Here is a 16829-nt window from a genome sequence, read left to right as displayed (position 1 = left end):
ATGGCTATACCACTTGACCACCATTCTGAAAATCCAGTATGTGATCACACTTAGCTTTTGCTCAAGTATAATAATGATGTATATTTTCCTCTCATCACTAGTACACCAGAAGTTCCTACCAATTCTTAATGTCTTGTTGTTATAATGATAATGGGCAAAGCCATTCACAGCAGCTTTAGTGTTCTTTCTATCCTGAAATTAACAGATTATAATCAGTGGAGATCTAGAAACATAAAATGATTTAATTATTAGAAAATATTATAACCGATTTATGTTCTGAAACAAGAAAAGCTATCCTCATTTTCATACATTTCCCCTGCCATACCACTGTCTGAAATGTCCATCCCTTCTTTATCTGAAAATCTTCTCTTCATCCTTTATCAGCAGCTTGAAAATTAAGTGCTTATGAACTCCTCACTGCTTTCCTAACTCTTGTATACACATCCTGGTTACACATATACAACTCCATCAGAATGCGTACCACTGTGCTGTGATCACTTGTTTGCATGTTGAGTTAATTAGGATTTCTAAAAGTAAAGCTATTAAGTAACAGAGAACCAAAATACTAGTGACTCGAGACAGTTCATTCCTCTCTCTTAGAATAGTCTGGGACAGGACAGTGGCTCTGATCACCAGAGGTGGGACAGACACCCCACCATATGAGAAACCCAGGCTCTTTCCACCTCCTTGCTCTACCACCGCGATGGTGCTATCTCACCTGCATGGTGCGGGATGGCACATCACCACATTTCATCAGACTGTGTGTGAACATCCTCATACTTGAATGAGGAAGGAGCCTGTTCTTTCCCTTTAAATGTAAGTTGCAGTGAATTTGAAGTTGCACACATCAAATTCACTCACTTCCTACTGGTAAGAATTAAATTACATTCACGGGTGGCTGCCAGGAAAGCTTAGAAATGTTTACATTTTGGGTGTCCATGTGTTTGGCTGAAAATCAGAGCCTCTATTAATAAGCAGAAAGGAAAAACAAATGTTGGGGACAAGTGCCAGTTCCTGGGGCACAGTCATGTTCCCTTTCTCTTCTTTGGCCTTCAAGGGGTTCTGTTAGTTATTGTATCCCAAAGGCCTGGTGAAATAATCATCATAAATCTGAACAGATTCAATAAATAATCAGAAGGCCCTAGAAAACCTAGATGAGGTGACAGTAGTACAATAACTGCTGGCTTCCCTTAACGCTACATTCTGACATCCCAAGGGAAGATGAGGGAGAGTTAGAATCAGGTAAATGGGGAGGGAGGCCCATCCTGAAGCTGTCTTCTCATGAAGGCCTTAGGCACCGTGCCAGTGACATCAACAACCTGAGGCCCAGGGTGAGTTCCAGTGGAACAGGAGAGGCCAAACCACCAATACGTGTCACAGAAAACTCCAAGCTTGGTTTAGACTTCTAAATGGAAATATTACACTACCTGTATGGTTTTATGTTCAAAGATTTAACATTTTTAAAGTTACAGTTCTCCTTTGTATAAAATGTATGTATGAGCGTATATGACATTTGCACAGTTTTAAAAATAAAACAAAAAACAGTATTTCCACCACTTCACTTAAGACAGTGCCATTTCTGTGCTCCTGTCCTCCCCTCTGTCTATCCTCCGCCATCCTCTCCAGGTGTGATCTGCCACCTGAGATTCATACTTATGCTCCCACCTTGCCTTCTTCATACTCTGGACACATGAGGATGTACATGACTAAAAAAGATAACTATTCACTTCTGTTTCTGACCTGCATACAGATGCAGTTAGACTATACATATGCCTTTGAGATTCAACCAAGTTAAGGTTTAGCATAGTTCACTTATTTTCATTGCTACATAGCATTCCACTGTATGGCTATACCACAATTCATAAATCCATTCTCCTCTTGTCTTAGGTATTTGAGTTGTTTCTCAAAGTGAGGTTCCTCTCAGGCTTCCCGAGGCTCTCAGGATCCCCTGTGCCCTGACCTCAGGCTCTCCCACCTGCTCCAGCCACCGTGGCTACAGAGGGTGATGACTGAACAGGGTTATGCAGAAAAATAAGTCCATTTTATGTAAATTAAATCCACAAAGAACTTTTTAAAGTGAAACATTTACACTGCATAGAGTAAGGCTATGAGATGGTACACTCAATAACAATCTTGGCATAAGGATATTCTTATTTCCTAAAAAAATTGAAATAATGCACTAGTCTGTGCATAACGTGAGGAAAACATATTTAATAGTACTTCTTAGGACCAGATAAAGAAGTTGGCATTTTGAAAACTGCGTTACAAATTTTCATTTCAGGACAAATCTTACATATAAGTTAAGATCAATCTTTTTAAAATATACACGAGGAAGAAGAATTAATTTTACACACTATTTTAGAACCTGAAACAGAAGAGATAATTATGAAAGATGAAGGTTATTTTGAAATATTTATATGCAACTTTAAGAAGAAAAAGAGGATATATTTTTTTATGTCCCTTGCATATTGTTATTAACATGTCATCAAGCAAAACTGTAAAGACTACAAAGAATTTTCTAATCAAATTTCAGGACATAAAGCTTTACAAGTGCTTCTAATATTTAAGACTGTGGAACAAGTATGTGGTATGAGTATAAAATTGCTGTACCTCATTTCAGCCAAAATGTCCCTGAAAATGTGTGCGCAATTTAAATCTTGCTTTAAATGCTCCATTATAGAGCAGCTTGCTATTTAAGAGACTCCTATTATATATCCTTCTGTGAAAAGAAAAATCAATTCATAGTTAACCTATTTCAGGAGTGGGAACTTTTTTTACTGCCAAGGGCCATTTGGATATTTATAACACCAAAAATTACCCTGCTATATTTGGTCAAACATTTAGTTAATTCACTCCTAATGCCTGGGCAGGGCCAGACCAAATGGTTTTCAGGGCCTTGTATGGCCCACGGACTGAACGTTCCCCACCCCTATCTTTATTTATTTATTTATTTATTTATTTATTTATTTAAAGTTTGTGTGTGACATTGATCAAGATGAACATATGGGTTTCATGTGTGGGTTTCTGTACATTACACCCACTCCTGCCTTAAAGCAAGATATTTCCGAACAGATTAATTACATACTAAATCATGAAGTATTCACAACCCCAGTCACCAAATACCCATTAGAGAGAAAAACTCCAAAAATATAGGTCAGGCCAGTATCAGAGCCCAGGTTTCCCAGATGTTAGTACTTCCATCTTTATACGTAAAGCAAACCTACTTAGGGAAGTCAATTCTCAAAGTGGTTGGAGCTTTACAGGCTAATTTAATGTCAAAGCTATAGAAATGCCACTCATTAAACTAATGAAAATGAAAGTGGCACTCTAACGCTAATATTATTGAGTACAAATAGAAGCACTAAGTAGCCCCAAGACAGAAAAGAAACTGTAATAAAAACCGAGTATAAACTTCTACTTGGATCTATGACAAGTAATGGTCTCTACCCATTCAGGAGTATTATTATCTTTAAAAATGAGTGAAGACAAATCACAGAACTCCTATTCTGTTTATCAACCCTCCCACTAGGGCTTCTCAAATAAGTAGGCTTGTTCCTACAAATACCAAATAAGGAGATACTGAGGCTAGAGGCTGCCTTCGTGGTATATATTTTTTAAGTGCCTTTTCAAGCCAAGCACTGTGCTTGGCGCTGTAATGCAATAATCATTAAAGCTTGCATTCTGGGTATGCTGAGGCAAGTGTAGAAATTTAACAATACATGTACTTATAAAGAAGTGTATTACAAGGAAAATAAAAATAAAAAAATAAAAAACATATAGTAAAGAATAGTCAGGTGGGGGTGGGGAACAAGATGCTGGAAGAGGTCAGGGAGAATAATGAAATGTGAGCAGGAGACCTAGATCTGGAGGTCATCTGCACCAGGCACTAAGCCCAGCTTGGTTCTAGCTGAGATTAACTGGGGAGAGTGTATGAAGTGAGCACAGGAAAAATCTGGAGACCAAACCTGAGACACTTTAGAGAAGACTCGGAAAGAACATCAGGGGAAGACAAAAACAATAGCTGCTGACAGATCAAGTGAGATGAACACAGAAAAGCAAACAATGACCCAGCCAAGTTGGAGATCACTGGTGGCCTTGAGGAAACCCAACTCAATGCAGCACTAAGACTGGGGAGAGGAAAAAATGAGACAAAGAAGCAAGCACAGGCCTACTTCCACAATGATACATTTTTAAAGCACCATTTTAATTTAAATCCATTACAGCTATTCTAATGGTTCCAGGGTTTGAACATCTAATTTTATGGTCACAACGTCCCCCTAAAGCGATCAGAACTAATAATAGCTCTATTTATTATTATTATCATTATTTTGTTGTTGTTGTTAATCCTCACCAAAGGATATTTTTCAGTTGATTTTTAGAGAAAGTAGGAGGGCATGGAGAAGTGAGGGAGAAAGGTAGGGAGAGGCAGTGGAGGAGGAGATAAAAGGGAGAGAGAGAGAGAGAGAGAGAGAGAGAGAGAGAGAGAGAGAGAGAGAGAGAGAGGTGTCATCATCAATTGGTTGCCTCCTACATGCCCCGGACAAGGCGGGAAATGAACCTGCAAGCCAAGTACATGCCCTTGACTAGGAATCAAACCCAGGCCCTTCAGTAAGGGCCAACACTCTGATCACTTAGCCACACAAGCCAGGCATCAGCTCTGTTTTTCAAATGCGAAAACTGAGGCACAGTGGTGCTAAACAGCCTAAGAACTTATTTTGGACATGAGCGGCAATATTTTGTTGTTGTTTTTTAGATAATTTGTTCATCAGTTATCTTATCCTCCCTGTGAATCACACATTAAGCCTGAAAAGCTATACTCAAGCTAAATGTTCATTAAAACTAATATCAACAACACGGCTGTCTAAGTGCTACAATGAAGCAGGAGAGAGGCTCCAAACAACAGGAAGTCTATGATTAACGTAGATTCACACAAGTTAGATTTCCACCTGTTATCACACATGCTTTGAAATAGCATCCCCACCTCCTCAGCCCAGTTGCCAAGGGCAGACTATGTAAGGAACCATCTGTACTCTAACAGTCAGAGCCAATTTAGATGGGTTGATGATACCAAAGAAATCTCATTTTTTCCATTATTTTCCCCCCTGTATGCTGTTGAATAACATTTTTAATTGCATGATAAATTGAAAATGTTGGCAGGAACTTAACTTCTGTAAAATTAGAGCTATTTTTAATTTTACTTTGATGGTCTTTTCTGGTGGATTTTTTTTTTTTTTTTTTACTATTATAATTTCCCTGCAACAGAAGGAAATTTGACCCCATGAACCAAACCACTAGGAGGCAAAGCCTGCAGCTTCATGGTGTTGAGAAAAGACAAAGATCCCCCTCTTCTCTCCTATGATCTGTCTGAACTATTCCATTATCCCTTCTCGAGGATAAGCTGAAAGGCAGATCTCACTGTGGTCCTAGGACCAGATGGAATAACTGAAAAGGATGGCCGTTTTTAATGGAAAACAGGTGTGATTTTTCCCTACTGAAATGTGAAAAGCATTCATTAAAGAAACTTTTGTTCCTGAATGAAATGCCACCAAATCTTATAAAAACTGGTCAGCTGATCTATTCTCACACCAAGCAGGTGATGTGACAGCTCAGCGAAATTTCTTTTCAATGATTATGTTGAGCTTGATGTGTTTGCTAACTACTATCTCCCCTTGTAACCAGAGATAAATCCTCCTATTTTGCTGAACACTGCAAAGTACAATGGACTATTGCTTAGAAGTTCCATACTTCAATTAAGTTTTGAAAGATGGGAAAGTTCCTAATTAGATTATAGTGATTCTTCAATTAACCATCCTTACATAATGAAATTCCTGTGTCACTTAGTTGGATTTTAAAATGTTTTTCAATTACACACAGTGGTGTTGTCCTAGGCCAGACTCAAGGGCAACATTTCTATGTAATAAAGGTACGTACAACTCAGAGAACAAAAATCTACACGTAGCCTCTACATCTCCTTTGGGCATCTTCCTACCTCAAAGATAAGCTTTTTATCCCACTTCAGACCTGAGCTTCCTCTTTCCTCCTGTCACTGAGTCAGCCAGAAATTACTGAACATTTACTACACCAGGCACTGTACTAAGAAGAGGAAATAAAATAGTATTTCCCCCGTGGAGCTTATAGTTTTGTGGCAGACTCCAACGAGTGAGCATTAATCCACATCACAGTGTGAAAGTGCTCAGAAAGGAAACATTAAAAATGTGAGCACACACAAGGGCCCACAACCTCAGTGTGAGTGTTTGTGTGTGCACATGTGTATGCTCATGTGTGCTTGAACATGTATGTGCACATACATGTGTCCATGCACGTGTGTGTGTGTTAGATTAGGGAAAGGAGATCTCTTCAGTATAAGTGACAATTAAATTTAAGTTGGAAAGCTGAGAATTTAGCGAGATAAAGGGACAAACAGAATGCATATAAAAACTTTGAAGAGATAGTACTAGCAATTACAATAATACTTGAGGAGAAAAAGACAGGCATAGCATCTATATTAATAAAAGGGTAATATGCTAATTAGACCTTATAGACGCAGATGTTTTCCTGACAAAGCCACAGCAGTTGCAAGAGCTGAGGAGGGCCAGTGGACAGCAGTGGCAGCAGCAGAGGGATGATGGGGGTGGCACCTTCCTCTGATTACCTGGTCCCCTCCCATAAAGAGAGGCCAGACTTCCTGGTTGCCAAAGCCTTCAGAAGGATATCCCCTGAGGGCTCCCAGACTGTGAGAGGAAGTGGGCTGGGCTGAGGGACCTCCTCCAGTGCACAAATTTTTATGCACCAGGCCTCTAGCTTACTATAAAACGACACTTTGTAAACACTATTCACATCTTAACTTACCTAACTTTCACAACAACCTCGTACTATTATTTTTACGCCCATTTAGAAATAAGAAAACAGAGGCACGGAGATTACAAAGCTAATAAATGGGAAGCTGAATTTTAAAAGTGGGCAATCTGGATCCAGACCTTCTGATTTCTTATTTTGTCTCTTAAGAGACCAGGGCGGTGGGGGGAAACAGCTGAAAACCCATCCCACATGGCGAGGGCCCAGAGTGCTTACTATTCTTACTCACTATCGAACAAAAAGAAAGAAAGAAAGAATCCAGTGTCAGTGGCTATCCTTGTTGACGAGTTGTGCCTGAGGTGAGTGACAGGCTGCACTGCTGGCCTGTAACCACAAGGTAGTCTAAGTGTCGAACACAGGACTCCAGTGAAGCAGAAGGTGATTGCAGGAAGGCTGTGCATGCATGGGGGCAAGGGGAGGGCCGAGGCGAGCGGGATGTGGGAACTCGACATATTTGGCATTTTCTACTCAATTAAGCCTTGAATCTAAAACTGCTCTAAAATATTAAGCTTACTAATGAATAAAATTGAAATCATCAGGATTCATGCTAACAAATATAGATTTTGTTTTGTTTGTCCCCATTGAAGGAATTTTATGTACTAGAAGCCAGGGGGCAAGACTGGCTGTTTACATCATAATATTTTTATGCAGAGCTATGGTGAGTCTTAAAAACTAAATATTTAGTTGTCTAGGCTGGTCACCTCAAAATACCCCAAGTGCCTCCAATGCATCGAAACTGAAAGTGGTCTTATCCATCCATCATAGGAAAGCCCACAGTTCTAAAATAGCTCAAATAACCATTCTCTTCCCTCATATCCTGTAGCAATTGCATGCATACCATCTACTCAGTTGGTAACATTCACTTTCTAATAATGTTACTAATATGCATGCCTTGTTTTCAGAACTGGATCCTAAGTCATTCTCTTTTCTTTCCTTGCACTTGACCTGTATCCCTTCCAAAGCCTAGGATGTGCTGCACTTGGCAGGCCCTCACAGATCTTTCCAGAATGATTACATTTACCATGATTACATTGACCATGATTACATTGACCATGATTGTCAAAGAAGAAAATGCTATTTGCCTGATTTGTTATTTAATTAACTTTATTTATTTTCTCTTCTGATCAGCCCTGTTTAGTAGTCACATCTGGGTGCATCGAAGTTATGTTATTTGGAATGTACTATTTAAAGGCACCCTTCCTCCCTTTAAATAATGACAGAGGCCGAATTTGCCTTTTTCAAAATCTCAGCTACTCCAAATCTCAGCCATATTCCAGGAGGGACTGAGAACATAAGCGATGGTGGCAGCCACAGAGGACTGGCATTCCTCAAGGCTGTGACTGGACTTATCTCTGCCATCTTTAGTAGAAGACACTAATCGTGTCTCTTTTTGCTTTGAGCTCCCACCTGAATGGTGGCAGGTGTGTAAGTTCTGTGGCCATGGTGATAGCTTTAGCTGCTTGTCAACAGATGCTGGGAAATGATAGAAGCAGCAGGTTATCAAGTCTTTAAACCCTTGCGACCTTGAAAGAATCCTGTAAGTTCAGACCTGAACTTCACACACTGCACCCTTCAGGTCTTCCTCCAGAAAACTAATTTCTCCCCAAAAGTTTGTTCACCCACCTTGGAGTTCTCCACTCCGACTGTAGAGCTCCCGTCTCTGCTCTCGCAAGTAGGCACTCATGCTGATGGCATGGGAGGACGATTCAAACCTGCATGAAACGCAGGGAAACAGTGGTCAGGTGATAACTAAGCAGGCGATGTGGGCTACAGATTCCAATTACTCTCCTCAAGTCTGTGATGCCACAATGGGCCACACAGGGACAATCAGGCTATGCCACTATAGGCTCCTGGCTAACACTCCTCCACAATGGCATTGGGATCTTCTGCCCACTCTCCACTTCAGATGGCACAACTCTGACCAACTGTCTTTGGTCTCCAGATCCTCTGCCAGGATCCCTACACACACAGCAAAGAGTAGCTAATAACGTCATTCTAACTTTGCCTGTGCAGCTCAGGAGCTATTGGTAGCTGCCAGCTGTCACTGTCACACCGAAGTCCTGGCTACTCAGAGCAGTAGCCAGTTAGAGGATTAGACAATGGGCATGTTAGGAATGCTGCTGATTCGTGGGGAACCTTTTTTCTGCAAGGGGCATATGGACCTTTACAACATTCGCAGGCCATACAAAATGATCAACTTAAAAATTAGCCTGCTATATTTGGTCAAACATTTCATTAACTCACCCCTGATGCCTTGGTAGTGCCAGACCAAATGATTTCATGGGACTTATATGGCCCATGGGCCGGATGTTCACCACCCCTGAACCACACCAAAGGAGCAAGGCAGCTAAGTCCTCACAAACAATACAGCTTCGAAAGGAGTGCCAGGCTCTGACCTGCACCTGCCACATGAAATGCTCAGGAACATACCAAACACAGACATGTGTTTGCCCACACCTACCCGGAACTATTTCAGAGGGGAGGGTTCATGATATAGAACAGATATCTAAAATAATACATAGCAAAACACACACACACACACACACACACACACACACACACATTGAAAATCACAATCTTAAGAGAAACTTGCAGGTAAGTTCAAATTGTGATTCTATCAAACAGTAAATCCTCTGCTAAGTAGTTCCACTTCCAGCCCAGCATCTTCAAAGTCAGAATACCAGGCTGCCAGGAGAAATCCGTGGAAGAACTACTGCCATTGAGGCGTAAACAGCACCACAATGGAAGAACAGCAGTGATTCAGAATAGGCTCCTGGCCGCAAGGAGGGAGCGCCATCATTTCCTTAATTCTGCCTCCTTTATCCATCCTCTGACAAGGACGATGCGCACTAAGCTGAATGTCAGTCTGAGGGGGACACGCGGGCTACTTGATCCTCTCTCTGCACCCTGCCAAGAACTAAGAGGACACTCACAGCCAGAAGGAAGGCCCAGTGTGCAGTAAAGCACCACCTGCCAGTCAAGTAGAAAAGGAAGCTGCTGGCCTCCGAAAAGCATGCTGACAGCTATTGATCAGAAATGACAAGGGAAAGAAATAAACTCTTGAGCAAAGAATGGAGAGGCACACATTATACAATAAGAGAACTTAAACACACTTAATTAACCTTGGCTCAGGGCAATTAAAAGGAGCAATAAAGTCCTTCACGGATGTGATAAAAACAGGTTACAGCTCACCAAAATCCTCATTCTTATGACCTGATGTCTTCCTTCAGAATCCTTTTATGTTTGGAACAAGTCACAGACTGGTACAATTCTACAGTAAAAGGGGCTCTGGAGATGACCTAGTCTCGTCTCCTTATTTCGCAGCAAAGGCACGGGAGATCTCAAGCCGGGAGATCTGCTCTGGACCACAGGGCCCACCGAGGGTGGAACCCAGACTAACAAAGGCAAATCTGAGACAATGGCCTATGCGAGAGAGGAGTTTTTATTTCTATGCAATAATAATAAATATGTGACAATTATTCATAATCATTTCCAACAATTTGTGTTTTCCAGTACCACAATTTCAAGATTGGCTAAGGGTTTAAAAATGGCTGTGTGGTCTCAGGGGTGATGGTTGAGAGCATTAAACGTAAAAACCCTGAAATCTGATTTCTGCTCTCCACCTGCATTTAGACGGCGGGCTGAGCTGGAGAGGGGAGACAGGAGAGGAGGGGTAGCCTAGCAGGCAGCATGTGAGGCAGTCTCGGTGTCCCTATCCTCTCCCTTCCCCGCAGCTCCAGGTCTACAGTCTCGGTGTCCCTATCCTCTCCCTTCCCCGCAGTTCCAGGTCTACTGGGGGTTCTGCCACCTGCCTCCTCTCTTTTCAGAGGTTCTCTTTCCTGTGCTTGGGGAAGTGGCTCCCTCTTCAGCTTGAGACCCGTCCCCAGAAGGAAGCTAAGGTCGTTTAAGATGACCACCCTTGCCCTTGCCAGGGAATACTTCAGGCATGGACAGAGACCCAATCCTTGTCTCCTAGGAAACTTGCAGAGGGGCACTGTCACTGGCAGGAACATTTAATGAATGTATAAGCAATAATGTAAATTAATTTTAAAAGCATTTGAAGAGCAGGCCCACGGGGAAGACAGTTTGGCAGTGTCATACAGTTACATGTGATCTACCATATGCTCCTGGGTATTTACCCAAATGAGCTGAACACTCACAGGGCCACACAAACCTGCACAGGAGTGCTTAGAGTAGCTTTATGGCAGCAACAGGCACCTTTCAATAGCTGAATGGGAAAATGGTGGTACATCCATACCATGGAATTATTCAGCGATACAAAGAGATCTACTGAACTACAAAAGACATGACAGGACCTTAAATGCATACAGCTAAGTGGAAAAAAGCCTGAAAGGGATACATACTATATGTCTGTAACTATGAAAGGCATTCTGGAGAAGACAAAGAGACAACAAAAATGTTCAGGGAGCAGGGGAAAAGGAGTAGGAATAAACAAGTGGAAAACACGGAGTGTTTAGGGCAGTGAAACTATTTTGTATGAGACTGTAATGGTGATCTATATCATGATACATTTCTCAAAAATCCATACAACCATAGACAACAAAATGTGAACCCTAATGGAAACAATGGACTTCAGCTAATAATTATATAAATATTGGTTCATCAAGTATAACAAATGTAACACATTCATGCAAAATGTTGATAGAGGAGGTTATAGGAGAGGGGAACATAACTCAGTCTAATGGCTACTCAATTTTTAAAATTTTTAAAATTGCTATAAACAATAAAGACTACTAATTAAAAAAAGATTTATAGGCAGAATCACAGCCTACTTACTAACATCACCATTCTTACTGGAGTGGAAATGAAGGCAGAGAAATGGGAAGGGCTGGTATTCCAATATGACAACTTCCCCTTACAAAGAATTAAAGTTTAACAAGTTGAATATACACTCACTTCCTATAAATTATTTCAAAATTATAACTGGGTGAAGTAATGGCTGTCAATTAAGCAACAGGGACATACTTACTTAAAAAGAGAATTTTTCGGCCTTTGAGGTTTCTTCTTGGCGAAAAAGGCTGCGAACTCTCGTCCAGTGCTGGCGTAACTCAATTGAGCTGATGGTTCAGAGGCCGTACGAGTATTTTTCATGTCCAAGTACTCAGTCAACAGCATCTGTAGGATCAGATAAGGAACGTAATATACTCATTTAGAGGTGCTATCAGGAAAAGCAATTTTAAATCCTTAAGATACCCAAGTCTTATAGTCTTATAGACACAGGCAAGCAATTCTACACAAGACAGAACTAGAAACTTTTCACAGACTCTGGGCTGCTGTATAACTATTTATTCCTGCAGGCATGTTTACATTCATTCATTCATTCATTCAAAGTCTGAGGACCATAGTAAGCATTATCATAAAAAAAAAAAAACATTCATAAAGTACTCCATAAACATAATGCTGTCCCAAGTAAGCTTTAAAGTCATTATGTCACTAAAATGAGAACATACCGACTACTGATTACTTATTAAGTATCAGACACTTTAAAAACAGGATCCTCCTCCACCCAAAAACCTATGAGGTAGAGGAGTTACTACCGGCATTTTAGAGAGGAAGAAACTGAGAAGCAGTGGTATTTAGAAACTAACCTACATGCATGGGAGGGATACGGTTATTGGGAAATGTCTGTACACTCCCCTCAATTTTGCTGTGAACCTTAAACTGCTCTGAGAAATAGTCTGAAGTAACAATGAAACAAGCCTAAGTCTTGTAAGTATAGCACAGCTGGCCTAGTTGACTTCAGAGCCTTTACTCTCTGCCCCATGACACGTTATTCTCACTAAAAGCATAAAAACTGTCAATAAAAGTGGCTCTAAGTGGCAGTAGATGGCCTTTATTTCATATTCTGCAAAATAAAAATTTATACTGGGAAAGTATAAAGCATGTTAACAGATTGATCAATGTTTTTTGGGGGGGTTTTATTTTATTTACAAGGCCACTGAAATATTACTCAACATGATGATAAAGTATTATAATGACAAATACCATCTCTGTTAATACATCACTCAAACTGCCCAGGAGTCTCTACTGTATTGGGTCTCTACATTAGTAACTCAACTGAGGGACTCAATTTGTAGATTTGACACTGATACCAATAAAGTCTGCAGGAATCTGTGATCAAAAGAGGGCTAGTAAACCAGAAGAGAAATTCAAATTGATATAACATAGGAAGACACCTACAAATGCACTGGTTTTAACACCAAATATGACAGAGGGATGTTTCTATCAAAGTATGAAATACACTGATCAAGTAATTTTTCTGAGGTACTTACTAGTCCTAGAATTCAATGACTGGCCTTGTGCAATAAAATACTGACTAACCGGAATCTAGGACCAGCATCCTTAAAACCCTAATATTTTAAGATCACTGCTCTTTTTATCCACATCAACAAATTTCCCTGTTTATTACTTCTCAACACTGTTAGTCTACTTCTAGCCACTGGCTTTCCCCTATCTATAAATATGTACTACTTCTACCTCCTCAACAAAAATCTTGCTTGGTCCCCATGGCCTACCTATAATCTTGTTTCCCTTTTGTATTTAAGTTCCAACTTCAGAAATAGCCTTCACAAATATTTATTTCCTTTACCCTGAGGTAGTTTACTCCTGATTTCTCTCATAAGCGCCAGTATATGATTTGGAATCATATATTTCACTGACATAGTCACATACTTACTGATAAAATCAACCTAAATTCTGAAACCTAAATCATTCTCCCAAAAAAATCAATAATTCCTTCTTTTTTGTTTGCTTGTAGTTTTTTATTCTCACTGCTCTCCAGATTTAAAACCTCAGAACCATCTTTTGATATTCCTTTATCCTTTGTGTCCATAAGGGAGTTAGTCCCCAAGTCCATTAATCATTCTTTATGGACTATTATTTTTATCTCTTCTTGTCCATTCTGATAGCAACCAACTCAGTTTTTCCTATTTAAATTTCTGCCTCTCATCTCTTACTTTTCCAGTCTTTTCCAGACACTATCAAACACTTGTTATTACCATAAGGCTACTCATCTCACCATGTACAAACATCTGATCTCAATATGTATTTCCAATAGTATCTTATTCTCCTTACAGTGAACACAACACTAGTCAAAATCACCCTCTTTAGCTCTAGTCCCTTCGGCTCAGTGGATAGGTTAGTCTAGAGATTGAAGGGTCACGAGTTCATTTCTGGTCAAGGGCATGTACCTTGGCTGCAGGCTTGATCCCCAACCCCATCAAGGCATGGAGGCAACCAATTGAGGTGTCTCTCTCATAGTGATGTTTCTCTCTCTCCGCCTCTCTGGCTCCCTTCCACTCTCTCTAAAAATCAACGGAAAAATATCCTCAGGTAAGGATTAACGAAAACAAAAGGGGAAAAAAATCACCCACTTTACTCTTCCCTGGATAGGCCTTGGCCTTCCATTCCAGAACACCTAACCTAGGTTAGCCTCTCTCCTAAACAAAGGCTAACAAATCCTCCAAGAACAATTCCACTGTTTCTCTTCAACGAGTCCTTCCCGGGCTACTCTAGGCCAGTGGTCCCCTTTTCTGAACTCTTAAACTACCAATTTTACACATTATTCAGTGGGTATTTATCAAAAACTGCCTAATAGAATTATTTCATGAAAAATTCCTGACCACCTTAAACGTAAATGCTATCCTTAAAAGCATTGTATTTTTTTACTTCCACCATAGAGCCATGCAACATGCCAGAAAACCAAAAAGAAAAAGTAACTCACTGATTTTTAAACAGTGTGTGACAGGAAGCCTTGATATATACACTGAGTGGCCAGATTATTATGGGTTCAGAGATCATAATAATCTGTCCACTCAGCATATATTATGATATACATATTAGAGATAATCTCTCCAAAACAGAATGAGCTCTATAAATGATTTTTCAGCATAAAACCTATAATAGAATCTGGCCAGCATGGCTCAGTGGTTGAGCATTGACCTTTGAACCAGGAGGTCACAGGTTTGATTCCTGATCAGGGCATATGCCCCAGTTTCAGGCTCAATCCCCAGTGGAGGAGCGTGCAGGAGGCAGCCAATCTATGGCTCTCTTTTATCATGGATGTTTCTATATCTCTCCCTCTCCCTTCCTTTCTGAAATCAATAATTATATATATATATATGTGTATATATATATGTATATATATATATATATATATATATATATATATGTATGTATGTATTAGAACTATAATAGAAGTAAAATAAAAGAGGGAAAGAAAGGTATAACTTTATTCATAGGCATTGCAGTGTTTATTTTCTTGATGTATTTTGTACCTTTTTTGCAACACCATTCATCACCAGCCAGAAAATACTGCTTTAAAATAGGTAAAGTGTGATTTCCACACCCAAATTGGTAAAAATGCATTTTTAAATGTCTCAAAGAACAAATAAAAAATTTTAAATTCTAAGATGCTTTAAATCTGACTGAATTGGCTAAATCTTCTACTATAACCATATAAATATAAACTATAACCACATAATTTCTTGGTGATTCTACATAATTGTGGATAATGTACTATACTGCATCTGCTAAATTATACTTGAATATCCTAAGCACTCACCTGTGAGTGCCTGGGGAAAATCACTAAAGCTGGAATTCTGGGGCAAAGGGCATTACATATAATATCAAATACGTCCAGCCCACAGAAATCCACAGAAAATAATCCTGTGTTCTTGCTGGCTCTGAATTCCCTCATATCTCAGACACTCATTTATTTTCTCTTTTTAAGGACCAAAAATTGCTGTTTCTTATTGATCAAGAGTTCAAAAAAGAAAAGTCAAAGTTTATGGGTGTTTTTAAGTTTAACTTAAAAGGCATTAATTTGTCAAACCAAAGATAGAAGTTGTGAAAACATGGTTGGAAAGCATCTGAAATTCTATATATCCCAGGGAGATCATGATTCACTACATTTTTTTTTTTTTTGAGTACCTGATATGTTAGATAGTTCTCTGGTTGAAGCAAAAAAATATATAATTCTTAAAAACATACAAATTTGGGTGGTTGGCATCTCCTCCACTATAATATTTAATTAGTAGTTGCTAAGATGCTAGTCTAAAATACAAAGATGTATAAAGCAGGGCCAAGATTTTGAGATTTATAACTTGATATAAATTGCTAGCATCACTCTGAATAAATTTGTCATTTACCATTTAATACTCTTGAACACATTGCCTGTGGGTGCTTATGGCTATACTCACACAGTCTTCTAAAACTAAATATGGATATTATAGGTTTAAAATGAACACATTGCCTGTCCTTAGCATCTCTGTTTATCCAGGTAGCTACTCAATGAAACACCCTGATCCTTCTAGGTATTTAATGTGATTGATTCCTTATAGTAACTTCCCAGCTTACAAAATCCTCTCATTGTCTAAGAACTGGTCCCCAACCACACAGTGGACTCTAGTAGCCATACGTTTACCCTGGCTCTTGGCCAGACCCTATTCCACCAGGGGGTCCACCAACCCTCAATAGCCAATCAGATTCACTTTCCCAGGCCCTTATTAGGAGGACACAGTTTCTCCTGGTCAATGTAGGTGAGGAGATATAAATTCTTTGGGGCAACTACCTTTCTATATGGATGGAAAATCAAAGAAAGCCAATCTGCACAGAGAGAATAAATAATGAATTAGATGACCAAAGAGAGAGAGAAACAGGAGATGCACAGGAGAGAGACTTAAAGGTTGCAATTTGTTTTCCAGAGCTTTCTTTACGTGTCTCAAAAGCAGTTGCTGATAAGGTCTTAGATTCTCTGCCCTTTGGTTCTACAATATAGCCTCAGAGCCTTTAATACACTGTCATTTTCAGTAGGATAACTTGAGTAGGTTCTTGTTTCTTCATTAAGGTAACTATGGATAAGTGAATAAAAACCAATATGCATCTAATGACATGTATATCACATACACTGTTTTTACAGAACACTGATATCTCATGATAATAGCAGTGGATAC

At 39.7% G+C, this 16829-nt stretch overlaps 1 protein-coding gene across 2 annotated transcripts in view; it reads right to left on the bottom strand.

Annotated features, from left to right (window-relative positions):
• The window catches only part of EXOC4 (exocyst complex component 4), a 674653-nt gene that overhangs the window by 476794 nt on the left and 181030 nt on the right, over nt 1–16829 (bottom strand). For both annotated transcript variants that reach the window (XM_036427305.2, XM_036427297.2), the window contains 2 exons: nt 11846–11991; nt 8479–8567 (listed from right to left, as the gene is read on the bottom strand). In XM_036427305.2, coding sequence (XP_036283198.1) covers nt 8479–8567; nt 11846–11991 — 235 coding nt within the window. The remainder of the gene's footprint in view (nt 1–8478; nt 8568–11845; nt 11992–16829) is intronic.

This window comes from Pipistrellus kuhlii, unplaced genomic scaffold (assembly GCF_014108245.1).
Source record: "Pipistrellus kuhlii isolate mPipKuh1 unplaced genomic scaffold, mPipKuh1.p scaffold_m20_p_10, whole genome shotgun sequence".
Classification (NCBI taxonomy): domain Eukaryota; kingdom Metazoa; phylum Chordata; class Mammalia; order Chiroptera; family Vespertilionidae; genus Pipistrellus; species Pipistrellus kuhlii.
The sequence above is the reverse complement of the archived record's forward strand: the minus strand, read 5'-3'. Positions and strand labels throughout refer to the sequence as shown.